Source organism: Telmatherina bonti (assembly GCF_933228915.1).
Source record: "Telmatherina bonti genome assembly, chromosome: 20".
In the NCBI taxonomy this organism is placed as follows: Eukaryota; Metazoa; Chordata; class Actinopteri; order Atheriniformes; family Telmatherinidae; genus Telmatherina; species Telmatherina bonti.
Window position 1 is genome coordinate 23,803,454 of NC_136618.1, and position 26,754 is coordinate 23,830,207.

At 39.9% G+C, this 26,754-nt stretch overlaps 1 protein-coding gene across 1 annotated transcript in view; it reads left to right on the forward strand.

Moving 5' to 3' along the window:
• Positions 1-26,754, forward strand: part of drosha (drosha ribonuclease III) — a 111,399-nt gene that overhangs the window by 45,540 nt on the left and 39,105 nt on the right. The window contains exons 18-23 of the mRNA XM_079260056.1: positions 905-1,043; positions 1,164-1,224; positions 1,556-1,615; positions 5,751-5,850; positions 8,446-8,548; positions 18,820-18,890. Coding sequence (XP_079116182.1) covers positions 905-1,043; positions 1,164-1,224; positions 1,556-1,615; positions 5,751-5,850; positions 8,446-8,548; positions 18,820-18,890 — 534 coding nt within the window. The remainder of the gene's footprint in view (positions 1-904; positions 1,044-1,163; positions 1,225-1,555; positions 1,616-5,750; positions 5,851-8,445; positions 8,549-18,819; positions 18,891-26,754) is intronic.

Consider the following 26,754-nt stretch of genomic DNA (forward strand, 5'->3'; position numbering starts at 1 on the left):
TGACTGCACCTCAAGGCTTTCTTTGTAATTAGTTTGTTGTGTTTTGGCAAAACACTGAATTATACCCATTCATCCCTTGCATTAGGTTTATCTTTATAACACTTAAACAATTTGAAAACTGGCCTTAAATCAGGAAGTAAACACTTTCCATTGCTTTCCTGCTTCGCCTACATCTGGACAACTGCGTGTATGGCTCAAATTATACATCAAAATAAAATAGTAAGAGGTTTTTATGCTTTCATTTGGATGAATATTTCTAAAACCACACCGATTACTTCCATGTTTCTTGTTCTTTGTTTTTCAAATGCTTAAGATTGATAGAGTGTGGAAAATTAGTAAAAGTTGGTTTGAAAGCCACTGATCTGTTTTAATCCTTAACTGGGCCAACAAACTGAAAGATGACCTCAGATTTGTTGTCTTGGAACTGTAACTGTTATGCATTTGCAGATTATAAAACTGGCAAATGGCTTTTGCTCCCTACCATTTTGCCATCTGTGAGGCTGAAACAAAGATACATCTAGATGAAGTGGTGTATAGCTGACTAGTTTCTTCCATTTTGCTCAAGGAATTTGGAATAACTGACATGAAAACGTGGTAAGAAGTAGGCCATCATCTGAGAGATGATGTATTAAGTATTTTTTAGCTATCAAATGTCTATTAACTTCATTCTTTGATTCATTGCATTATTTGGTGGTAAAACAAAGCCTGTGAATATTTTAAGAAAGTTTTGTTCAGTAGGAATGAGGAAAGGAAGCTCAGCAAGAGATAAAATGTTCCCTAGAGGTTGCTCTATGTGTGGAAGGCCAATGGGAGGATTGGTTTTGGGCATTACCATCCATAGATGAGTTTTGAGGTTGGTTTCTATGCAAACCTACCATGCTGATTTGTGGATCCTCCTTTTCAGCTGGCCATGACTCACCCCAGTCACCACCTCAACTTTGGAATGAATCCAGATCACGCCCGCAACTCGCTGTCCAACTGCGGCATCCGGCAGCCAAAATATGGCGACAGGAAGGTCCACCACATGTACATGAGGAAGAAAGGTAGGTTTATACGAGTCTCCTTCTCTAACCTTCTTTGTTTCTCCTCTTTTTCTCTGCCAAATGACCTCTCTATTGAGATCTCCAACCCTTCCACGCTGAGGACTTTTTTGTCTTTTCCAGGAATTAACACATTGATTAACATCATGTCTCGTCTGGGGCAGGATGACCCCTCCCCTTCCAGGTAGGCTGCCTGCAGGCACATATCTGTTCATGCTATCACTGACCACAGGAGCAATCAAAGGGACGATTCTTGTGATTAATACACCCGGCAGGCCTGCTGACAAGAAAATTAACTTTAACTGTGGAAGGAAGGGATATCTCAGGGGAAATGAAATGAGCTAATTTTAAGGGCAACGACCGCCTATTATTGAATGTGGGTCCATGTTTTTCTCAAAGCGTAGATCATGTGAAAAGTTGTGTATGTGCAAAATGAGCATTTGGCTGAAGTGTGTCTTTCTCACCCCTTCCTCGACTGTCTCCACCTTCCCGTCCATGTCTTTCCTCACCCATAGGATCAATCACAACGAGAGGCTGGAGTTCCTGGGTGATGCCGTTGTCGAGTTCCTCACCAGGTGAGAAAGCGTTTGCCCGTCTCTGATAGACGCAGGTGCTAATTGAACCTGACTACAACACTGTCTGCCTTTCTGCTTTTTTCCTCACCCTTTCTCAATCTCTCACTCCGTTCCTTCCTCTTTCTCATTTCCTGCATGCATCCCTGCCTGTCACAGCCGCGCTCTTCTCCATTCTTTCTACTCCTTCAAGTCACTGATTCACTGGTAATTGGAACTGGGATGCAGTCCACCCCTATTACCCCTCGCCCCATCCCCCCATCTTAATTTCAACGACCAGAAATTCTCCATGACAACTTGCAATTAGCTGTCTTGAAATGCTGTCAGGATTGCTGACTGTGTTATTGACTCCCAGGTGAGTGCGGACGTTGCTGCCCAGCACTTACCTTTCACAGTGCTAATTATACATAAATGTGGCTTCATCCATCTCACATACTAGCTAGCAAGGCAGCTGCCTACCTACTTGCTGTTCTCCATCTTTTCTCCCAAGTGGAAATAACTGCTGCAAAATAGATGAAAATGACCTTATTCACTTGTTACAGACACTTTTTTTTTTTTTAACCAGACTGGTTCTGGTTCTTTGTTAGATCCAGTTTTACATTGGGTCCTTTAAGAACCAGTAAGGAACTGGTTTGACCTCCCCTGGGAGACATTTTAAATATGTTTGGGAAGGCATCTTGACCAGCTATCCAAACCACCGCAACTGTTTCCTTTGAATGTGGAAAGCAGTGGCAGCGTCGAGCCCCTCCTGTGTAGCTGTGCTGCTAACCTTTGGGTCAACCCAAACACCCGTCAGAGGAAACCCATTTCAGCGCCTTGTATTTACAGGCTTATTCTTTCAGTCATTACTTACTGTTTGAGATCACAGGTGAGGGTTGGAATAAAAATCGATAGTAAATCATTTCGGCTCTCTCTTCCCTATGTCAGGCCAGATGCCGCCCTCCGTCTACCTGTTAGATTGCACACTAGGACTGCATCATCGTCAAAAGGCAAAGACCCAGTTCTAACTTCCATTAACGGGAAACGCTTCATCCCCTTTGCTGTAACTAGAAATTCTCTTCGTAAAAGTTCATGACTCGAAAGACAAAGTAAAGTCCAACATTACCAAGTCTGAGTCACTGCTTGCAATGTGAGCAAAGCTCTGCAGACTGCAATTAGAAACAAATGAAAGAATAACAATAAAACAACAAACTGTCATTGTGGTTCATAAATTCAGTTAAAACTGAGATGACCAAAACTACACTGTATGTTGGGTTATTTTAACTTTACTTTCATATGCTAAGCTCAACTTTTGTTGTTTTCTCTTCGACTGGAACCCATGCTTTTCCATGGATCAAAGAGCTGATCCAGGTTTTTGGGCAGCGAGCCAGTACACTGGTAGTCAAAACAGAAAGAATTGCTTCCAAGTTAGGCACACTGCAGCCAATTTAGTGGGGAAAAAAGGAAACATTGTAACACTGGCTATGATACAGGTTTTATTTTCATCCAGCAACATAGTTTGTAACCCTCACTGCTAACACTTCCACTGCAGTAAACGCTGAGAAAAGAATGAAATTATAATCAGAGCTGACACTGTGGTACACAGGACCCTACTTTAAGAATAGTGTTACACAGAAAGTGCTTAGCCTCTGTTTCTGTTGATACGGCTGGCCATGTTTTGCCACTTTCCCTCCTTCTTTCCTCTCTTTTACTGCCTTCCGCCTTTGATTGTTAGGGTCTGACGAGACATGCTTGGCCTACACTCTGGCCCTCTGAATTATTTATCAGTCTCTTGTCCAGTTAAATGGGTACAGCATATCCAGCCAGCTGTCTCGTGCACCTCGAGTGCACGCTGCCCTTGGAGGCTCTCCATGCTTCTGCTGTCCAGCCAACAGAATATTTTGCACATTTGAATTGGCCCAATGCAGGCGGGGAGTCACTGCTGAACAGAGGCGACCCACAAGTTCTGCAGATGATGTAAAGAAATAAGTCTAAGTGCAACATTTGAACTCCCTCCTCTGAATATAAAATCATATTTTATCAAAGTAATTTAAGTTCAGGTAAGATTTTAAAGCAGCAATACCTACCAAAGAGAAATAATAAAGAAAGAAACTAGTAATCATCTGTATACTAAATTGACAGAAAAGCAAAGAAAAACTCGTGGGTTTTTTTTTTTTTTTTTTTTTTTTTTTTTTTTTTTTTTTTTCTGTCATAAAATAAGGAATCAATATTTCAGACAGCCTGGAAGCAGTAAGTGTGAGCCATAAACATGCTGCACATTTGTTCAGGTTAATTGTTCACTTCATTATATATGAACATATCTGAAGGAACACCACCAGTCCAAAGTTTAGACACACTTTTCCATTCAATCCTAGCGTTATTTATTCGTTTAGGTTCTGTTATCAACATCCCGTCTTTAGATTTAATGGCTGGGAAATCAGCAAAGTAAGCTAGTAAGTGGCTAAGTCTAGACCTGTGAAAATAATATTCCTGTCTCAACTTATGAATTTAGATTTCTGATTGAGCTTTGTTCAGAAAATATATTTCTTTTCTAACAGCTTCTTTCTTTAACATGCTATCTGAGAAGTGATTTTTTTCACATATGATCCAATTTGACATATTTTGATTCGAATTGCTGCAACTTATGAAGTCTATCTTTTTTTTTTTTTTTGCTTTAAAAGCAAATAAGACAGCATTAATAAGTGAACAAATCCTGTTATTTTTTTATTTATTAATTTTTTAAACCAGTTTGGCTACTAATATGAATTATTTTCTGTCACTTAAAAGTCTTTTTTTTTTTTTTTTTAATTATTATTATTATTGTCAGTTTCAGTTGTTTTGTTTCACAATAAGATCGCAGTTCCCTAACGAGTGGACCTGTTGGGAATTTGAAAAGCAGGATGCCACCTGCTTTCCTCCGTTTGCGTTGATTAAAAATGACTGAATTAAATGGCCTGTTTTAATTCCAATGAAATCAAATGACACGCTGCAGTTACAGAGAAGCTGGACCTTAATGAAAATGGAACCTGCTTGCTGGGACCCCAGCTGTGGAACCACTCAAGCGTCTGTGGCCATTTTCTGGGTTCCAGCACTGAGCGGAAAGGCTGGAAATCTGTTTGGGGAAAGAATTATGTGGTCGTAAGAGCTGATCAAATGTCATATGAGACAGCCCTAAAAAAAATAAGCCAACTTTTTATCACAATACAGAACATTTTAAAGAGACGTAGACTAACTTTTGGATTGAATTGATTGATTTTGTTACGTTCAGTTTTATGCAAATGTCTACAGTTAATCTTCATCCTGTAAGGTAGGAAATGAGTGCAGTGGCTTATTGAAAGGACATTTCAAAACTTTTCCTTGGATGTTGCTGCTTTTGTTTAGTTCTCTGAAGATGGTTCCACTGCATCACAACTGATGAGCTCTGAGCTCTGATAAAGCTCCACCGCTCTGTCAGACATGTTGCACTGATTTTCTTTTCGTCCAGTTCGTCCTTCCTCCTTGGAGAGCATATTTGATAAGGCTTTGACACTTATTTTGTCCTCTATGAGTTGATTTTCCTAAAATGTTTTAAAGACTTATTGCATACCATGTGTGACTTGCCAAATATTCATTGATTAGCTTCTTGTGAATCACCTTGTTAGAGCAAAAGAAATATTCTGATGCAATTTAACGAAATGGGAATGAATGAGTTTTTTGTTATTTTAGTTTTTTTTTTTTTTTTTTTTAACAATGTGCTGACAAAGAAGTTTTCTAAAAATCCAAAATAATGCAACTTCTTCACTAATTGTATGTGTTGACACTGATTCTTTTCCTGCCTTTTTACATGCTTGAATGATACAAATGTACATAAATGATAATACATAAAACACATTTTTCTGAAATGGTCAAATATAAACACTGGAATTAAATTAATAATAAAATTACATATTTAAATAAAAATGTATTAATAAAAACAGCCAATATTTAAGAAACAAAAAAAAAAAAAAAAAAAAAACATTAAAGACACTCAGTAAACCTGGACAATAATAACTTAAAACTACTTTAATAGATTTTAAGAAAGTCTGGTTGAACTTTATTTTTCTCTTTTTTTAGTCCACATTTGGACGTTTGGGATTAAACCTGTGGACTAACGGTGAAATCTGTCTGTCCCCATCTACAGCGTCCACCTCTACTACCTGTTTCCCAGTTTAGAGGAGGGCGGCCTGGCCACTTACCGAACAGCCATTGTTCAGAACCAGCACTTAGCCATGCTAGCAAAGGTAAACTTCTCTCCTCCTGCTCCTAACAAACCTTCCCTCTGCAGGTTATAACGATGTGAAGTCTCTGAACCGACATGAGAACATGTTGGAGACTGTTATCATTTTCTGATTTGATGTGATGACTTTGCTCCTTTCTAAGAGGCCACAGGGGAAACGAATAATTCTGTGTTCCTGCCATCTTTACCTTCTCCCCCCACCCTCGAGTTTGTAACTGGAGTTAAAAGGTTGTTGTTTTGGAAGACTATGCTGGTGCAGCTGGGGTCCCTGTGGGCCCCTACAGGTCTTCCTGAATCACTCTCCAGTTCCTCCTTCACTGTGCTCTTGCTGGCAGCGCTGTGCAGCCCAGCCGCACTCATTGGCATGTTTAGGGGGAAGAAAAAAAAACCCACAACAATAATCGTCCCGTGATGTGGAGAAAGCAATTAAAAACTTCAATCTTTCATGTCGCTCCCTGCTGAATACAAAGATGCAGCCGCCCGAATCTGCATTAGTGCCGTGTAGCAGTTTCAATTTGCCGCTCGCGGTAAAGTGAGTGTGATACAGTGTTCAACGTTGCCAAGTTGTTTACCAGGCTCCTCTAAAGCCGTCTGCTCAAGAACACTCGCAATTATCTTTCAAAAAATATCTTCAGTGAGCGACGGCACCATCCACCACTTCACTCAGAAGGCTTAGAAGTCAGACTGGGTTCCCTCTGAGTCGGAGTATTTATGAATTGTGATTTAATTTGTGTGTGCAGTCACGGGGGGTGGAATACCACCAGCAGTTATCAACCATAATTAAAAAGCACCCTGACTGTGTTTTGTCTGTAGTGGGCTGCCAGTAAAGTCAAGTTGGGGTTGCGTTTGTCGTGGCTCAGAAAGTTTGACCGACCCTCAGTCGCACACATTACAGCTCTCATTTACATTAAATGCAACGTGTGCACATTTTATTATTCGTCATATTCTTCTGTTATGGCACTTTTTTTTATCACTTTAAAGTTTCTCGCTGTGTCAACTATCGGTTCCCTGACAATTAAAATCTCCAAAAGATTAAATACAATTAAAAAAAGAAAAAAAAAAAGTAGTTTAGCAATCCGGATGAAGAATTAATATCAGTATATAATGAATAATATCAGTTTCTTACATAGTAGTTTATAAATTTTGGTTTACTTTTGCAGTATTGTGTCTACAAGGTCCCACCACATCCTTTACATAAGGTTGGGGTCTGGACTTAAAATTAGACCACTCCAATACTTTGATGTTCTAATGTGGACCAAGTTTTAGTTTTCAGACAAACACCCTCGCATTTTATTCCTTTTGGTACACAGGGGACTTCATAGGTAACTTAATGACTTCAAGGTGTCCAGGTTAGTGTTAGGGGTCAGAGTTAGGCTGTGTTTCTGCAAAATAAGTCCAGATCATCCACCACTGTACTTGACAGCCTGTTAAGTTTTTTTCTTTTGTTTTCTTACCTGTTTATCTGATCATTGTGTGGTCTGGGCTGAACATGCTGGAACTTCCTCTCCTGGGCAGATTAGTAGGTTTCCTAAATAATCTTTCTCCCTGTAAAATAATGGGCAGTAACAGGAGAGAAGTCTCAAAGATCAAAGGTAATGGCTGATGTCTTTCCTCCTTGGCGTTGTGTGTTCGCACCACAATGCTCCAAGCTTGCAAACAGCCAAAGCTTTAACAGAACTGCTCAGACTAATAATGGTCATTTAAGTTAGCCGCAACTAATTCTTTGTCTTATTTCCCCCAACAGACTGTTTCTATATTTTACCATATTTTTGTTTAAATCAAAATAGATACTGACAGGGTAGAATATGTGAAGTTGTTTATCTGAGGCTTTATGTACTCTCATGTTAAGAGGTAGTAAGGATTAAGCTTGTAACTGAAATGGGGTTTATTTTGTTTAGCATATGACTATATACTAAACAACTGACGAGAAAAGACAAGGTGAATACAGATGGATGTAAAAATATGGATCTATATTAGCTCTGCAATTAGGTCCCAACTCCAGACTTTGGGTTTATCTTAATTTAATATCCTGTTAAATTATGTAGGATATGTACATACAGTAGTATTTATAAGCATAGTATTGCATTTGTTGTAAAAGAAAGAATGTGTCAGTTCTTCATGTTGGTGGACGGTGGAGCCACCTCTCCATCATGCCTATTTGTGGCACTGATGTGGGTTTTTGTAAAAAGTAGCCGACAAGTGAAAGAATTACTTTTCAGATTAAATGAAGGTCACCGCTGTACTGTTTCCCATTTTATCTTGGGATTATCCAGCGTTTGTGAGCACACGCGCGTGTGTGTGTGTGTATGTGTGCGTTTGGGCGTGCGTCCACATGCGTGAACGCTTCTCATGCACCGGCTTAGCGCATCATGCCACAGCTGGACAACACATGAGCACATCTGTCAGTGCCATGAAGTAGAAACCTTTTCCAGCAAGGGCAGGCTGTCTTTCTCATTTCCCCATTTTTGGCCTTTTTTTAAATTTTATTGTTGATTTCCTTAAGAGAAGCAATGATACCTTTAAGAAAAAAAGACATAGAAAGACAAAGAAGGGGGGTGGCATGGCAACATGCTGATGTAATGTCTTTTGTCTATTCCAGAAATTGGAATTGGATCGCTTCATGCTCTACGCTCACGGACCAGACCTGTGCCGGGAGTCGGACCTGCGCCATGCGATGGCCAACTGCTTTGAGGCTCTCATTGGTGAGACTCCCTTGAGATCAGAGGCGAGGATGATGCAGAGCAAAAAAAAGAAAAAAAAAAAGGGAGGGGGCACTCATTTTGAGTGAAGTAAATATGTAAATCAATTCCTACAAGGCTAAATTTACATATACTGGAAGCATCTCGTCCTGGGTGAGAAACTCAGAAATATGTGAGCGTTTAATATTCTACTTACAGTAGAACGCATCACATAGATATTTTTATTAAAAAACCCTTTTATGCATAAATGTTTAATTCACCTGCTTCATATGCTTTGAGTTACCATGAAACACTGGTTTAAGTTGTGTAAATAGCTGCAGCGCCTCACCCATTAGTCTCCAGGAACATTACACAGTTTTATTGATCTCAGGAGACATCGTTTGACCTCTGGCCACACACACACACAATTCCCAGAGCACAGTTCGCCTTTACCCCGCACCAAACACGTAGCTTATTATTCACCTCAGCAGCAGTTAACTGATAGAGTTTGTGCGGTGATTAGGGCTGTTTGCTGGTAACCACCCACAAACACAGACAGAAATCCCTTGGTGGGGACGGACACTCCTCATCCAACCCCCACGGGCAGCGCCAAGCTAAGCCTCGCACCTGGAGAGCTGCGGAGTCGGCAGCTTTCCTCATCTTATCACCATCTTGATTGAACCAGTTCAGCCATCTCTGAGCTCCCCTGATGACAGATACAGAAAGTGGGGGGCTTAAAGAGATCATCTCTTTTTGCCTCCCTTACCACCCTTGTGCCAAAAGCAGCGGTACATGAGGAGCGGCAAGGGGAAAGTGCTGACTAGCACTGAGGCCCCCTGTCGGCCCCGGGGCCCCATACTTGTAACGGCTTCATTATCAGCAGAGACAAAGTCATAATCTATTCTGTCCTGTGGCTGTCGCCGCCTCATTGCTGCACACATCGGAGCACGAGGCAGCAGGGCCTCAACATCGCCTTGCTTTCTGTCTGCCTGTTTTTCCTCTCATCTTCTGTCTCTCCTTTCAGCTTTCTAACAAAGAAGTGAATAAACCCAACCGTCCAGCCGACAGCATTGGAAACCTGTCCATGTCAAATGTTGAAAGTGAAATACTATTTTATAAGAAAAAAATAAAAGACCTTGTCTTGAATTTGATGGCAGCGACACGTCTTATAAAACCGTCACATCCCGTCCTCTTGCAACAGTCAGTGGGCATCGGCCAACTGAACGGACCAGTTGGTTTAGAGCAGGGATCCCCAGCCCTGATCCTCCAGGCCCGATGTCCTGCAGGTTTTCCAAGTGTCCCTGCTTCAACACACCTGATTTGAATCAACATGTATTTAGCAGACATATGCAGAGCTTGTCTGAGTCTGAGTCATGTCCGTTCCAGCTGGAACACTGCTGGACACTGGGCCTTGAGGACCAGGGTTGGGGAACCCTGGTTTAGAGGAATTAGCCTGGCAAGCCAGACGCTCTCGCTGTACCAGCGTGGAGTCTGGGGGACTCGCTCGCATCAACGGATTTCTGGGGCGGAACAAACAAGCGCCAAGTTAACCAATCAGAAAAATGGCGGACGTGACGTCAGTAAAGCGGCAGCCTTCAATGTCCGGAAGTGTCCAGAACAGCAAGCGCAAGAGAAGAAAATGAACATAGCGTGCAGTAGAGAAGACATAATTGACCTGTGTCGTTTTAGCTGTAAAACCCTGAGGCTACATGGCGTTGTTGGCAACTCGGTGTTGCTTTTTGAACCTAATCGCAAGTCAGAAACTAATATTTTGCAACAACGGCAAAGAGAAACGCTACGTCCGTGCGCCATCTTGAACGTTTTGAAGAATGCGTGGTGACGCAAGGCAAGAGTCTCCTCAGATCATAGTGGCTGGTGTGTTTTGGACCGATGTGAATCTCTGTGAAGGAGAGGGACTCCAGACTGAGTCGCTCTGCAATGAATATATAAAGCACTCCAGTCTGGCGTGCCTCGCTATGGAGGGATGGAGTCCCAGTCTTGTCTGATAAAGAACGATTGCTGCTTCTTGGTTTGCATCAGTCCATTTCATGATGTGTCAAATCTTTTGTGTTGCAGCAAACTCTGGACTGCAGCTGGGACTAGAAGACAGGGAGGCTGCTGTTGACACAATGAAAACGGAAAACACGTTTACTTGAATTTCATGATGTAGAACATAAAGAGTTAATATGTAGATTCTAATGAAAGGCTTTATAACGAGCGATAAATAGCTCTTTTGTGAAGTTTATTTGTCAGATCCAAACTTTTTGACTCGTATTTTCCAAAACTTCAGGACAACATAGCTTAGATGGCAGTAAATGAGAACTTTAAAGTATACTACAAGTCACTTTCCCATTAAATCCAATGGGAAAGTGTGTCCAAACCTTTGACTCATACTGTGTATACAAGCATTTACAACTCAATTTCCTTATTTTTTATAGAAATAACATGAATATATTTCACTCACTTCTGTTTAAAGTCTACTTTATGTGGCTTCCAGCAGAGTTTATAATGTGTTATCACTCCTGAAAATGGAGTTTTAATTGAAGTGATGACTAAACAGGATTCCTCTTCTAAACCTGCTGTCAGAGAGCGCCTTGTGGTGATGGGGTTTGGATTACTGACTCAAAAATGATGCTTCCTCCCCTCCTTCCCACTCACTGCAGACACATACAGCAAGCGGCACAGTATGCACACATGCACGCAAATTCAAGGTTTTTCAAGTCGCATGCATTGAGAAGGCTGTCTGACGATGCCTCTCCTCTCCCCGCCATCCTTTTGTCATTTTAAAAATCATCTTTTTTAGCTCAAACTCTTCTTTTACAACCTTGTTGTCGAGCAGTATCTGTCTCCACCCTCCTCTTTATGTCCCTTCCTTTCCAACTCCCTCTGTGATCTCGAGCTTGGGTGTTATTAGGTGAAAGCTTTGCCTCGCTCATGATGAGTCACGCTGTCACTCTGTCATCTCCTTCCCTATCTGCACCCACGAGCCCTCGCTGTCTCCTCACAAGACGAAGTCGGATATCTGGCACGTGCTGCAAGATGCTACGAAGGGGCACACGAACGCTGTTGTTTCATCCTTGCTCACGGCATCGCGTCTGACAGGGGCGTCAAACAGACACTTCGCCAAAAGCAGCAGGTGCCACTTCGGCAGACAAGCGCTCGCGAAGGCGTTGCAGACTTGTTTTGTGAAGTTAACATCACCTTTTATATGTATGTATATATATATATATATATATATATATATATATATATATATATATATATATATATATATATATATATTACCTTTTTAAGAAGTGTACACAGACACAGAATTCAAATGAACCTCTTTCTGCACACCATTTCAGAGCTACAATTGAATATGGCATGCTCATAATATTCCAAGGCCCTGGCAGATAGCTTTAAGGGCTTACAATACATGTTTTCTGACCTTTGTTTTATTTGTTTCTCTGCCACGGTGACCGTTGAACCCGGGCTGTGTTGGAAATGGCAGATAATCTCCTGCTTTGCATGGGCAAAGCTTTCTCTCAGTGGAGCTGAGAATGTGTCTATCTCCTAACCCTGAGGCAGGGCCATTCTGCTGCTCGAAACACAGAGGGAGAGAGAGAGGGAGATAGAAAGAAAGGGAGCGAGCGGGAAAGGAAAAGAATGTAGAGAGAGCAGTAGAGGAATGGAAAGTGAAGGCATCTGCAATGCAAATAGGTGCCCTGCAACCCTGAATAATTCAAAGTGTTGAATAGAAATCTTGCTTTTCTGATCCCCTGTCATTAACTTCTGCCGGAGTGGGCCATTCTCATTTGGGCTCTTTTGGCCTGCGCGCCTCCTGCTCTGTACCAGCAGCTCTACTCTTCTATCTCTATTTCTCACCCTCTTCTTCTGTACTTTTACTCTTTTTGCCCACTTTACCTCTTCGTCTTTAGAAAGCACTTTCTTCCTCTGCGTATTCATAGAAAGCCTGTTGCCCTCTCGTTTCTCTCTCAGGTCCTCCTCACTGATAAGCAGCGTCGCTTCCTTCCTACTGAAGAGTTTGAAAAGAATTGAGAAGAAGAAAAGAAGCCCCACTCTGTTTTTATGGCCCTAATTTCCTTGTACAGTTGATCTGTGGATTATATGCTGCCAGCAGCCATGGGGGATACAGATGGTGAACCTTTGTGAGGCCTCTCTCTAAGCTCTTCCCTATTAAAAGAACGCAGAGAAAGGATTATCTCTCACTTGCTGAATATCAGATTCATACACAATGCGCCCGGTGTATTCATTGAAAGAGTAGTGCTCCCTTTGTTAATTGCCGCAGTGGTGCGGTAGCTTTCTCCATCTCAGCCATTGCTCCTCGTTTTTTGAAGAGTAAGATATCTGATATTACGGCGCTCTCGCGCTGCTGTGCTAAAAATGTTATTTTCATGTCCTATTTTTGTTTATTTCTTTGCCTCTAATGTGTTGGTTTCTGTGTCCGACTGCTGCCTCAGCCCCCGTTGAGCTGGGAGCGAGCGGCTTAATATATTATTTGATGGATTAGAGCCTGAGCGTTTTTGAATAATTCATTCGAGGTTATTAATGTGACTGTCAGCCGCCGGTGTTTCATATGCCCCTGACTCTGGGTTTTTATTGGTCACTGAAAGCCTACAGACATTGTAGTTCTATTCCTAAACATAACACTGTACAGTCGGGATGGCTGTCTGACTTAGACTAGTGACAGATGTGGAGATTCATTACAGGCTGGCCTTCACTGGCCATGAATGATATTCTCTGCACAGAGCTGGTTGAAAAGTTGCTCCGAGTTTCTGCTTCGCCTTCTGTCTGACCTGCATCAAATTTGCAAGGTGAAGTTTGTAGATTCGGCATCTGTGGGGGATTGTCGAATCTATTTCAAAGTGAAGAAAGTAACTGGTTGAAGTTAATTCCCAGGAAATGAGTGAAATATTTATATAATCATGTGCAGATATAGCAAGTGGGTGATTTTATGTACAGTAGAGTGCAAAAGTCTCGAGGAACCACTCATCTTTTCTAATGTGCCAGGAAAATGTTAAAAAATAAACATTGTTTAAACGCAGTGTGCAAAATGTATGACAGTACAATGTAGAAGTCAAAAAGCAGTTTGTAAAATCCTAATTTGAAGCTTCTCAGACAATCATTTCTCTAAGGTTGTCTCAAAAACTGCTTTTTAAAGGACTTTCTTAAGCTCTTTTTTTTTTTTTTTTTTTTTTTTCCCTTGTTTCTGTCTTTAGTTCAGTTCTGTCAGGATGTCCCCAGACTGCTTTGGTAATGTTGAGGTCCAGGTATGGAGTCATCACTCCATAAGACCTGTCCACTCCTTTTGACATCTGACCTACTTTTCTCTACATTTCCTTTTCTTAAAATTGGATTATTGATTGCCTCTTTTTCATAAAGACTATCTCTGAATTTGTCTAGTTTCTCTTTGATGCTTTAAGCACATGTGGCACACTTGCGCTGCAACAGTGCAAGTACCCCACAGTGCAGTCTATATTTTGGCTTTTAGGCCAGGGGTTCGGTTACGGTATGTGTGTTGTGTGTAAAGAGAATTTTTTTTTTTTTTTTTTTTTTTTTTTTTTTTTAAAAAGTATATTTTCATTTTGTCAGTCAACAAAAACAGAATTTCACAGTAGAAAGAAATTATATAACTGTACTATACAGATGAAGACTTTCTCTATTGAGCTATATAACACTGCTGATACGATTCAAATAATACAATAATAAAGTGGAAGAATCAAGGGGAGTCCCACGTCCAAAAGCCTCATCTGGGCAGAATACATTTGTTCAGCACAACAAGGCATCAAATTTAAGCTTAATGCTCTTTGTGAATCACCTTATTTGAATAAAATGACTGTTTCTATTTATCCAACTATGTGTCCTTTTAAAGACTGAATGATAAGTAAGTCAGTGTTAAGTGGTTGTTATGATTAAAAAAAAACTGCAGATGTCCAAAGAAAACTAGAAAAGACATTCAGAAAGCCTCTAGAACTAGTGCTCAAGACCATCATGGAAGACTACAAGAAACCCTGGCTGCTTGGAAAGAAGTTGGAAAGAAATAACTCAAGACTTTTGTACATTGATGTCTGTTTTATTGAGAGTACATAAAGCAAGAAGTTGGGAGGAAAAATGAAACTAATTTCACACTGTTTCTATTTGCTGTAATGCTGCTGGACTCTTTTACATCCTGTCATACGGCTGTGTGGGTGTTGGTGGGTCCCCATACCATCTGTGCACCCTACTAACTGGGTATTATTGTTCATATATAATCTAAGCAAGTTAATTTATAGTTGTAGGCATTCTGCCGCTTTTTTCTATTCCTGCCGTCTCGAGTGGGGGCCGACAACTTGGTGGGCTGAATGTGCTGGAGCTCCGGGAGCGTAGAGCGATTTGGCCAGGGCATGATGTTACTGCAAGATGAGCTGTGGAGAGAAGCCAGTATATACTATAATTGCAGGTTGAGCTGGCTGTGTGTCTGTCTGTCTGTGGGTTGTGTGTATTCAGGGTGCAGCTGTAACTTTGCAGGCTGATGTGGACTGAGGAGCACAGATCTCCATTTAATGATTGCAGCAGGTTGTGTGTTTGATTGGATTGCTTTGGGGTGCACTTTTTGCACAGACAGCCTTCTTGTCAGGAGTGTTCTCACTAGACTTCATCTTGGTTTCTTCATCCGGAGGCCCTTTGATTGACACCAAAGGTGTTGCTTTTAGATTTTTTAATACCTTTTGAAATCCCTAGAGGCCCTCCTGGTTCTCACTGCTTACCTTCACATTCTCCTCCCTCCTTGGAAGAAGTTTTGAAAATCTAATAAGAAAAGTTTGAATTTTAACAACTTCGTGGCCCCTGTTTGGTGAACTTTCCAAATATGCCTTGTCATCAGAACATGAAGGAAAATGCCTCCCAGCTCCACCCGTTTCCTCCTGTGCTCATACAGACAAACGCATGTAGAGTGATAGTTGAAAGATGTTCAGTACTTGGTCATAGGAGGGAGAGTTTACCGCACCAACCTCTGGAGGAAACATCTGCTGCGTAGCAGTGTTTAGAAACGAGGTCCACATTATGGTAAAACCACAAATCTCAGCGCTGATACTTAGTGGGAAACATCCCGTGAAGAACCGCTCTCACCTCTGGAGCTGTTTGCGGTTAGCTTTAGCGAGCCGCTTGGCCTGTCATGTCAGGATTGCAGAAGGTTTTCCTCTGACGCACATCTGCAAGGGGTTTAGTGGCTTTTTGTGTTTGTGGACTGAAAGAAGGGTGAGGATTTAAAGACATTAATGTTGGGATCAAACATGGGAGCGATGAAGGAGGTTACTGTCTGATAGCCAAAGTGCTTCCTCAAATTCTCAAGCTTCATTCAGTATTTTACCTTGCTACTATATTTTATTTTTATTCATATTAATAAAAGGGTATCCAAAGTAGCCTAATAGACCACTCGGTGAGGCAAAGCTGTCAGGTTTAATCAAATTTTCCAAACATTTGGGCAATTGCTGCAAGTAATTCTGTTTCAGGCATAGAGGCAGACAGAGTGGGAAATCGTTTTTGTTTGTCTTTGTACGAGGTGGTGTGTTTGTGTTTCTTTATGGTTTTGGTTATGTAGGTGGCATCTTCATGGCTGGTGTGTGTGTGCATGTGTGTAAATGGCCTGTTAGCCATCTGAAAGCAGTTTCCCTTCCTCAGATGATGAATCCCTCATATGTTTTTGATGTCGTCCATGAAAGCAGTTTGCGCATTTAGAATTGCGACCGCACCGCGCCCCATTTCCACCGGCTCATTTATGCTCATAATAAAAACCACTGCACGATTGTATACCCAATTTGCCAGGTGGTTATTGCTTTCTAAATTGAATGAGCCACTGTAAGTGTGATGGTTTAGAAGTTGTATGCAGCTTTAAGGCACCATGATAGTTCCACTGATTTTCACAGAAATATAAGAGGAACCCAACAACAAAAGGCACAAAGGAGAGTTGACTTGTGGGAAGAAAAAAAGAAGGCTGCATCAGAATGAGCTGGAGAAGCTGCAAATCATTCCTGTACAGAGGAGCATTTGGAATACTTGCCTTGTTCTTTGCTTGCTATGATCACAGCTCTTCTTTATTTAGGATCACTCTTGTATCACATTTCTTCCTTTGTCCCGTTTCTTTTGTGCACGTGTTGCTGTGTGCTAACTCTATACAACATGTCAGTGTTTTTACCCTCCTTCTTTGGATATTGAAATCGGATCTAGTAAACATTTGCACAGACAAGTCTTGTCCGAGTGTGTAGGTGGGTGACAAAGAGCACATTATGCACAAGTCTTGATATTAAGCTTTTTTTATCCACTTGCCAGACTGATATGTGTTACTTGCACAGCAGCCAAACACATGTTTAAAATGGAAATAGCAGGCTAATTAAAAAAGAAATAGAGTTGTTGGAGTTTGGTTAGTTAGAATCTTTATCTATATAAAACATACTGAAGTTGCGATGATGTCTTTATGCAGAGTGTGTTAAAATCTGACCAATGCTTTTCTTAAAACTTCTATTACAAGTTAAACAGATAAAAAGTCAAATATGACAATTAGTTTTTACCATATATACACTTTGGCCAAAATGAAATGGCAAATATAAACACACACACACACACACACACACACACACACACACACACACACACACACACACACACACACACATATATATATATATATATATATATATATATATATATATATATATATATATATATATATATATAGTCACTTATCAAACTTAATGACTGAAAGTTAAAATGACGGTTTGACAAGCTAGCACCATTTTATGTTGTTTTTATGTTTGATTTGTTGCATTAACCTAACACCTTGAGAACAGCCAGTTAGATTACCCACTGAGTTCAAATTAAGTACAGCATCTTTTTGCAAGTGTCCACAAGCTCAAAAAAGGAGTGGAAAGCAGAGAAATGAAGAAACTCTTTTTCGCACATATCTGTACTCACTCACACATCAGCAGTAAATGCTCTGGATGTTGTCTCATTAGCGAACAAACTTAGTGAAAAACTTTTGCAAGAAGTCTGAAGGAAATGATACAGATATTTGACGTTGTGGAGGCCACCACACTGTGGCGTTTCTTGAATGTTTCATAGTGCTGATGTTTAAAAAGAAAACCTTATCTACACTTGGAAAATGTGGGAGACTTTAGTAACTAAGTCTGAGGGCAAAGTCCAAATATATAATAAGAATAATAATAACAAATGAAAAAATGACTGAATTTGTGGCAGTTTTCAAAACAGATGTTACAAAGTGCTTCTCATGGCAGTAAATAAAATGAATATCAAGTAAAACAACCCGAAACAAGAACTGTACTACATTAAAAAGTATTAATAAACAGCACTCCGATCAGTAAATGAACAAAATCTGGTAAAATTGCAAGATAAAGCTGTTTTCTGTTTATTTTTAATTCAATCTAATCACATGCTTGAACAATGAGTGATGTGCTAAATAGGTTGAGTTTATGCACAGTTTAAACACCGTCTCATCTGCACCACCAAATGTTCTGCTAACATCTACGAGCTAGCAGCATATAGGTAAATCAGTATTTAAACAGCCTGTGATTTAGCATGTTCTCCCACTTAGAAATCATGGAGAGGTCTGAAATTTTCATCTTAGGTGCACGTCCACTGTCAGAGACAAACTTAAAAAAAAAAAAAAATCTGGAAATCACAACGTATGATTTTTTTTTTTTTTCTAAATAATTTGCTTGTAAGTTAACGGTTTCAATTAACACAACAGACTTATTCACTTGCCGGTGGTTATGGCAGCTGAATTACAGTTATCGATTATGGTCATTATATTTTTACTTAAAAATGTTCTATTCTTAATGAAAGCATATTTTTTATGTAGTAGTCTCAACCAATGCTGTTTTACTGTAACGATGCAAACCACTCATTCTTCCTCCTGGTTTCTGATGGAGGAAGAGTGGATCTGCACTGGAACCCTGAGGACATGCCATCATCCATAAAGCAATAAAAATGCACTCCCACTTTTAATAAAGCAATTCTAACTCATAGCTGCATTTCGCCAGTGTGAAGTTTTCCATCAGAAGAGATTTAATTCAGAGATTTCCTCTGAATTCCTTGAAAGATTTCCTCATCAGTGATGCAGTGTGGGATTGTCAGGTTTTCTAAGCAACTCTGAATTTGCCTGAAGTGGGACATTCCACATTTAATGGAAAATGTTCTGTAAATACAGTATGTCACAGTGATCCTGCATATTTTGAAATAACTAGTTTTGGTGATTAGGTTTTCCTTCAACCCTCATTATTTCTTCTGTCTCTGTACAGGTGCCGTGTATTTGGAAGGGGGCTTGGAGGAAGCACGGCAGCTCTTCGGTAGACTTCTCTTTAACAGCGAGGTGAGTGAGGAGAAAAGAAAAAGAAAACACATCTCAGTTCTAATTTGGTTTGTCCCCTTTGCCACTTAGCGGTTTCATGCACAGGATTTGCAAGAGGATGTTTGTCGAGCAGTTGAGCAGCAGACACGCTAGATAAGATTTTCTCATTTCTAGCTGTTGTAGACGTTACCGTCTCTTTTATTCACTCACTCCCACACACTGCGTGTTTTGGCGACACATCGCACACTGTTGAGGCCTTGCCAGCCCGGGATCCGGCTAAATCTTGCTTTATACTACATTACTTTTGACTGTATGCACAAAGAAGAGACAATGACACAGAGAAAAAACAAAGACGGGGATGAAGGCTGAGCATGTCTGGTATCTGTTGGTAAAAGAACTGGAGGTGTGGAACATTGTACATTGCCAGACTTGAGTGGGACACCTGCTATTGTTTGCGTGCATGTGTGTGTGAGATCAGCAGCCATGAATAATTGACGAATGAGTCAGTAGTTGCGTTTATCTTGGCATGAAATGTTATGAATCAATTAAATGACTTGCAGCTTGTCTGGTATGTAGCAGCAGGCATGGCTCTAATTGGCGAATGAGGTTGTTTGCCTTTGAGTCCGTTAGTGACTCCCACACACTATGTGACATACATACATATATCAGACATGTTTGATCATAATTGGTAATCTTTGGAAAAACAAATTAAACACTTTAGGAGGGTATAAGTCACAACCTTGCACCCCCTAAACAACTAGGGAAGATTATGTTTTTTTCAGATTATTTTTAACATTGCATACAATATATTCATTTTGCGCCCTGCGATGGACTGGCGAGCTGTCCAGGGTGTGCCCTGCCTGTCGCCCAAAGCCGGCTGGGATAGGCTCCAGCTTCCCCGCGACCCTGAATTGGAATAAGCGGTTCGGAAAATGAATGAATGAATGAATATTCATTTTGCAAAGGTTGTTGATGTTTATCTATGCAGTGTACATTATTTTTTATACGTTCAGTTCAGATTTTTGCTTTTGGAATGCTTTTTTTCTGTAATTGTCAACAGTTCTGGCCTTTATTCAAATCAGATTTTATTTATAAAGCGCTTTCCATACAAGTAACAAAAAGTTCTTTCCATGTCGAAAACAAATTTTTAAAGATAAAAACACAAACCATCACACACTCAAAGTTAGTAGAGAACGAAGGCAAAGGCAATCATACATTCTCTTTCTGTCTTACATACACTCACCACAAAAAAACCCACAGAGAAACCAAACATTCATTCATTCATTCATTTTCTAAACCGCTTAATCCAATTCAGGGTCGCGGGGAAGCTGGAGCCTATCCCAGCTGGCTTTGGGCGACAGGCAGGGTACACCCTGGACAGCTCGCCAGTCCATCGCAGGGCGAAACCAAACATACAACGGCAATTTCATTGAAGTTGGGCTGTTGTGTAAAATACATTTAATAAGAGAATACAATGCTTTGCAAAACCATTTTATCCTATTTTCAATTGAACACACTGCAAAGATAAAATATTCAATGTTCAAATTGATAAACTTTATTGTTTATTTTATTTTTTTTTGCCAATATTCATTGATTCTTTTCAAGAATGGGGGGGGGCAACAAAAGACTGGGAAAGTTGAGGGATGCTAAATAAACACGTTAAACATTCTATAAGCAAACGGGTTCATTAGAGATGGATGAATGTCATAATTGGGTAAAAAATCAGCATTCCCGAATCATCACTTTGTGAGCAACTGCGTGACTAAGCATTCCAATAGTTTAAGAACCTTTCTCAACATTAAATTGAAAAAAGGAATTGAGGGATTTTGTCAACATACATTACCAAATATCAAGATAATCTGGAGAAAACTTTAAATGTAAGCAGCAAGACTGAAAACCGATATTGATTGCCTTTGGTCTCACACCCTCACGGACATTGTTGGTATAGGATATTACTATGTGGGTTAAAGAACGCTCTAGAAAACTGTTGTCATTTCTACCAGTGCAAATTAAAACTCTACCATACTAAGCCAAAGCCATTTATCAACAAAACCCAGAAACGCTGCTGGCTTCTGTGGGCATGAGAACATCTGAGATGGACTGACACAAAGTGGAAAAGTGTGCTGTTGTCTGACAAGTCCACATTTCAAATTGTTTTTGGAAATCACAGATGTTGTGTCCTCTGGGCCAAAGAGGAAAAAGACTGGATTTCCAGGGTCCTTTAGGAACATGTATCAATCCTTACAAATGTCAGTGTGTGAGATAGGAGAGAAAAGGCCTGCTGTCAGAGGCCCACCATGGCAGAGCTTAAATCCAGTAGAACCAGGAATGAGAATTCCTGTGTCTAAGTTGCAGCTAATGTCATTTACAGTCTTTAAATGGGCTGTGGTTAGTCCTTAAACCAGGCTGATATTTCTTTAAAGATATTTTTTTTTTAATTTAAAAAACTTGTTAAACTTAATAAAAACAACTTTTTGTATATTACTTAAAAACAGTAAAGTAAAAACTGTCATGTAATTATTGAAAAACAGGGGATTTAATGTACTCTTCCAAAAGGGCTTTACCACTGCTCTTTTCAAATCAAATCAAATCAAATCAAACTTTATTTGTATAGCATTTTTCGTGCTTAAAAACAATACAAAGTGCTTTACATTATAAAACAATTTACATCAAAATAGATAAAAATAGATAAAACACTAACACATATACACATCCCCTTTCACCCACCCACAACCACCCTCACCCATGCCCTATTTGTCCTGTAACAGTTAAAAGAAGTTGAATGGCCAGGTGCATTTGCACCAGATGTGCACCAGATAAGGAAACGATATTCTCAGGGAGCCTCTACACAAAGGGCTACCCTAACCAAGACCACCCAGGCCATCACCATGGGGGCCACCCGGGTCCGGGCAGACAGGACCCACGCCACAACCGTAAGGCTGCAGCGCTGGATCCCAACCCACCAGACAGGGACAGCCCCCACTGCAACACCCATGCAGTCAGAGCAGGGGCAGCCCTTGGTGAAGAGGACCCCAATGAGGAGAGAGCTGGAGTGATAACTAAACAAAAATAAAATCCATTTAAAAAAAAATAATAAAAACAAATAAAATAAAATCTATACTAATATATAAATAAATAAAATTAACTAAAAAGATGTAAATCAATATATAAAATATATAAATAAATAAAATTAACTAAAAAGAAGAATAAATATGGGTTAATATAAGAATGTTAAAACTTAGTTATAAGCTAAACTAAAAAGGTAGGTCTTGAGCGTTTTTTTAAAAAACATCAACAGTCTCTGCAGCCTTGAGGCCCTCAGGCAGGCTGTTCCATAGGCGAGGCCCGTAATACTGAAATGTGGCCTCGCCATATGTTTTGGTACGAACTTTAGGAAGAACTAAATGGCCTCAGGGTCCGCGAGGGTTCATACCTTAAAAACAGATCAGATAAATAAGAAGGCCAAAGACCATTAAGACATTTATAAACCACTAAAAGAACCTTAAAATCAATCCTGAAATGCACGGGGAGCCAATGCAGCGACTTTAAAACTGGTGTAATGTGTTCCCGCCCCCTGGTCCTTGTCAGAACTCGTGCCGCCGAGTTCTGCAGTAGTTGTAAACTAGAAATACTCTTTTTGGGAAGACCAGAGAGCAGGGCATTACAGTAGTCTAGTCTACTAGAAATAAAAGCATGCATTAGTACTTCCGTGCTGGCAAGAGAGAGAAATGGGCGGACTCTGGCGATGTTTTTAAGATGATAAAATCCTGTCTTTGAGCTGAATTTTATTCAACATATCAGAAATGTTACAGAGTCAAAAATAACACCCAGATTTCGTACACACTGGGAGGATTTAAAACTCTGCAGTTTGCATGAAATGATCTCTCTCTTGTCTTCAGGACCGATGATTAAAACTTCAGTCTTGTCCTGGTTGAGCTGTAAGAAGTTCTCTGCCATCCATGACTTTATATCTAAAATACAGTTTAAAATGGTGTTAACTGGCTCCAGGTCATCAGGTGACACGGCGATGTAAAGCTGTGTATCATCAGCATAGCTGTGAAAATCAATGCCGTGTCTTCTGATGACATCCCCAAGTGGCAACATATACAGGTTAAAAAGTAATGGGCCTAAAATTGATCCTTGGGGAACCCCACATTTTATTTTATGGGTCTTTGAGGAGCATGTATCCATACTTATAAAAAACTGTCGATCTGTGAGATAGGAGTAAAACCATTTTAAAACAGTACCTGAGAGGCCCACCAGACATCTGAGTCTGTTTAATAAAATCTGGTGGTCTACTGTATCGAAAGCGGCACTGTGATCCTGCAGCACCAGGACAGAAAGTTTTTGTGCAGCCAGATTGCCTCTTAGATCATTCACAATCTTTAAAAGGGCCGTCTCAGTACTGTGGTTTGTCCTAAAACCAGACTGACATTTTTCTAAGATTTAGCTGAATAAAAACAACTTTTTCTACCATTTTACTAAGAAACGGCAAGTTGGATACAGGTCTGTAGTTATCAAGAATGTTGGGATCCAGATTACTCTTCTTCAGAAGGGGCTTCACCACCGCTGTTTTAAAGGCGGTGGGGAAGACACCCGTCTGAAGAGAGGAATTTATTATAAGTAAAAACTCAGACTCAAAGAAGCCATAAAAAAAACAATGCTTTTTTTTATGGCTAAAAACAATGCTTCAGATCTGTTAAAATCAACACTGCATTTAGATAAAAGACCGGATCTGATAGCATTGATCTTACTTCTGAAGTGGTCTGCAAAGTCCTCACATGCTGTTTGTGATGGTTGCATGGAGGACTTATTAAAACCAGTGTTTATTAAAATATCAATGGTTTTAAAAAGGAACTTTGGATTACTTTTGTTGACAGTTATGAGTTTTGAGAAGTGATCAGTTCTTGCCTGTTTTATTGTGTTATTATAGATTCTTAGGTGATCACGCAGGATTTCATAGTGCACTACAAGTTTAGTTTTTCTCCATCGTCTTTCTGCTCTCCTGTAGTTTTGTTTCAGCTTTTTTATTTCTTCAGTTCTCCACGGTGGCTTCAGTTTGGTTTTAACGGTTTTTAATACAAGTGGAGCTGCTGTATCAGTTGCTGATTTTAATCTATTATTAAACTGATTAACAACTGAATCGCAGGAAGCAGGTAAGATCTCAGAAGGTGTTTGGTATAAAATTTCAATAAAATTCTCAGCCACTTCAGAAGTAATACATCGTTTCCTAACGGTTCTCATTGGGGCCCCCTGCTGGTTAAAACTGGTGACGTTAAAAAACACACAGTAGTGGTCTGATATGGCTAAATCCACGATAGAGGACACACTAACTGACAAGCCATAACTAATAATTAAATCTAATGTATGTCCTCGGTTGTGAGTCGGCTGTTTAGTATGTTGTGTAAAGTTAAAACAATCTAATAGACTTAAAAAGTGGCGTTTTCCCCACTTTCAAAGAAGTGGGGAAAGTACCTTTTGCAATATTTAAAAAGTCCTACTTTAGAAAAACACTCTTTTTTTTTTTTTTTTTTTTTTTTAAAAAAAAGGGTCTGAAAGTTTGTTGGGTTTAATTGGAAGAAGATGATCGAGCGTATGTGCATCAACAAAGGAAAAACTGCTGTTTTCTTAGGTAAAAGCAGATGTTGAAATGACCATTTTGTTGAGATAAAAGATTGCATCCAACAGTATTGATTTTAATTCTGGAGTAGTCTGCAAATGCAGCATCTGATGGTAGAATGGAAGTCTTGTAAAAGTCAGCCTTTATTAAGAGATTAATGGTTTCAGAAATAAATTTGGGATTGTTTTTGTCTCTGTGATGGGGCTTTACAGTGTTTTAGGCTGTTCAGTTCCTTGGAGAACTTCAAAATGTGTTCTTTAAAGCTGGGGTAGGTAATGTTGGGGAGCTAGAAAGATTTGAATGTGGCAACTTGTCTTGGCTCCTCCCCCTTTGGTTTTGCTCCTTGCATGATCCAAGGCTTTTTTTATTTGCAGCTTTTTCCACCAACAATTTTGTCTTTCTCGGCTGTTTGCGGGAGGAGGCAAATAAACCGAGGCAGGTCGGGGAAATCCTTCCTGCATTTTCTCAAACACGTTTTCCTTTCGAGGTTCTTCTTCACTACTTTGTAATTTCATCCTAACACGCTATTTATATGCAGTGTGTGGCTGGTATGTGGTGCGGGAGGGGGAGGAGGGGAGCCAGGAGAAGAAGCTTACGAAATATAAGAAATGAACGACTCCATTTTGGTCCGAACGTTTGGGTTGGTCAGAGTTTCTACAGATATACAGTGATCTGAAGGGTCTAACTATAATTCTTATTGTTCATGATTACAAAATGTATAGACTACAATTAGGACTAGGAACCACTACATCCAGAATAAACAAAAATGTCTCTGAGCAAGATTAGTGAACATTGAGATTAATTGTGTCTTAATTTGAAAAGGGTCCCAATTAGCTGTCTCCAAAGTGGGACGAGGTAGTCTGCCTGAGGTCCATTCAAAAAGCCGAGACAAGTCAAAACATATAAATTGTAATTTACTTATTAATAATAATAATAATAATCTAAAAACACAACATGCAAAGTGCAATTTACTTAACCTGTCATAACCTGGTCTTTTCATGTGTCCATTCTCCTATAAGTGTTTTTAAATAATTGTTTTAAAAATTATTAAACCAAAAAAAAATTAAAAAGCGCTTTTTCTGACCCTTTATTCATAATAAAACTTTTTTCGTGAGATTTCATGCGAGATTTTGAAAAACCGAGTGATGACTACTTTAATAATAATTTGAAAACAGTTAAATGTAACAGATATCATTATGAATATCATAAATCATTTCTAAAAATATATATTAATGGGTATTCTGTTCCTTATTACATTCATACAGTATATGTATCCCATCCCTGTTCATAAAGTTAAAAACTGCATTATCAGTACTTAAAAGATACTTTGGTAACCAATTTACGTATATTCAGTGGGAAATTATTTCAATGATTTAAATAAAAGGTACTAATGTATGAAAGGAATGCATATTTACATTCAAGCAACAAACTGTGAGACACACTTGTTTGAATGTGACTCAAATACTGAAGAAAAAGTTGTCATTTTAAACTTCATTGCGATGAAAGACTGAAATGGTTATTGCTTGCCACCCCCCCCCCCCCCCCCCCCACAAATCCTCCTGATTGCTGCTCTATTGAGCAGGTGGACAAAGATCAGAAAGCCAAACACCAACCGTTGTGATACGACCGGTTTGTTGGTGTTGAGGAGCTGTGCAGCAGGCCTGACATGGACAGGCAGAGAGGGTAAAATCTGTAGAACCACTCGGATCATTCTGTATTTCAAGTTGAACATGACAGAATAGGTCTTTACACAGCACATTACTAAACTAATGAGATGCAGTGCAAAACGGAAGCACTCTACATTTTTCTCTCTCACACCGTGGAAGGTTTTCACCGTTCCCATTTGCCGGTATGGTATTCCATTCACACATGGATGATCAGGCCCATACCTTCCAACCGCACAAAAGGAAGCTGTCTGGTGGTTCTCTTTTGCTCCCTCTTATTTTTCTCCATGTCTTTTTTGCATCCCTTCCTCCCTTGAGCACTCCAGGATGTTATTACCCTCACAGATGTTTCACTGTGCCCTTTTTATGACAAGTCGAAACAAAGCGTCACAACTCCGGGGGTAAAATTTCAGCTCCAGCTACCTAAAACAAAGCATGCATGTAATTTCCACCTCAAGAACTAGTCAGACAAAAAAAAAAAGTCCTCAGTTTTTTGCTTTCACTCCCTCTGCTATTCCCTAATTGGTATGGCATTCTTTGCTGAAGCGAAACTGTTATTTTCGTCCCCTTGTTTTTCACCTTTACTGGCACTGGTTCCCAA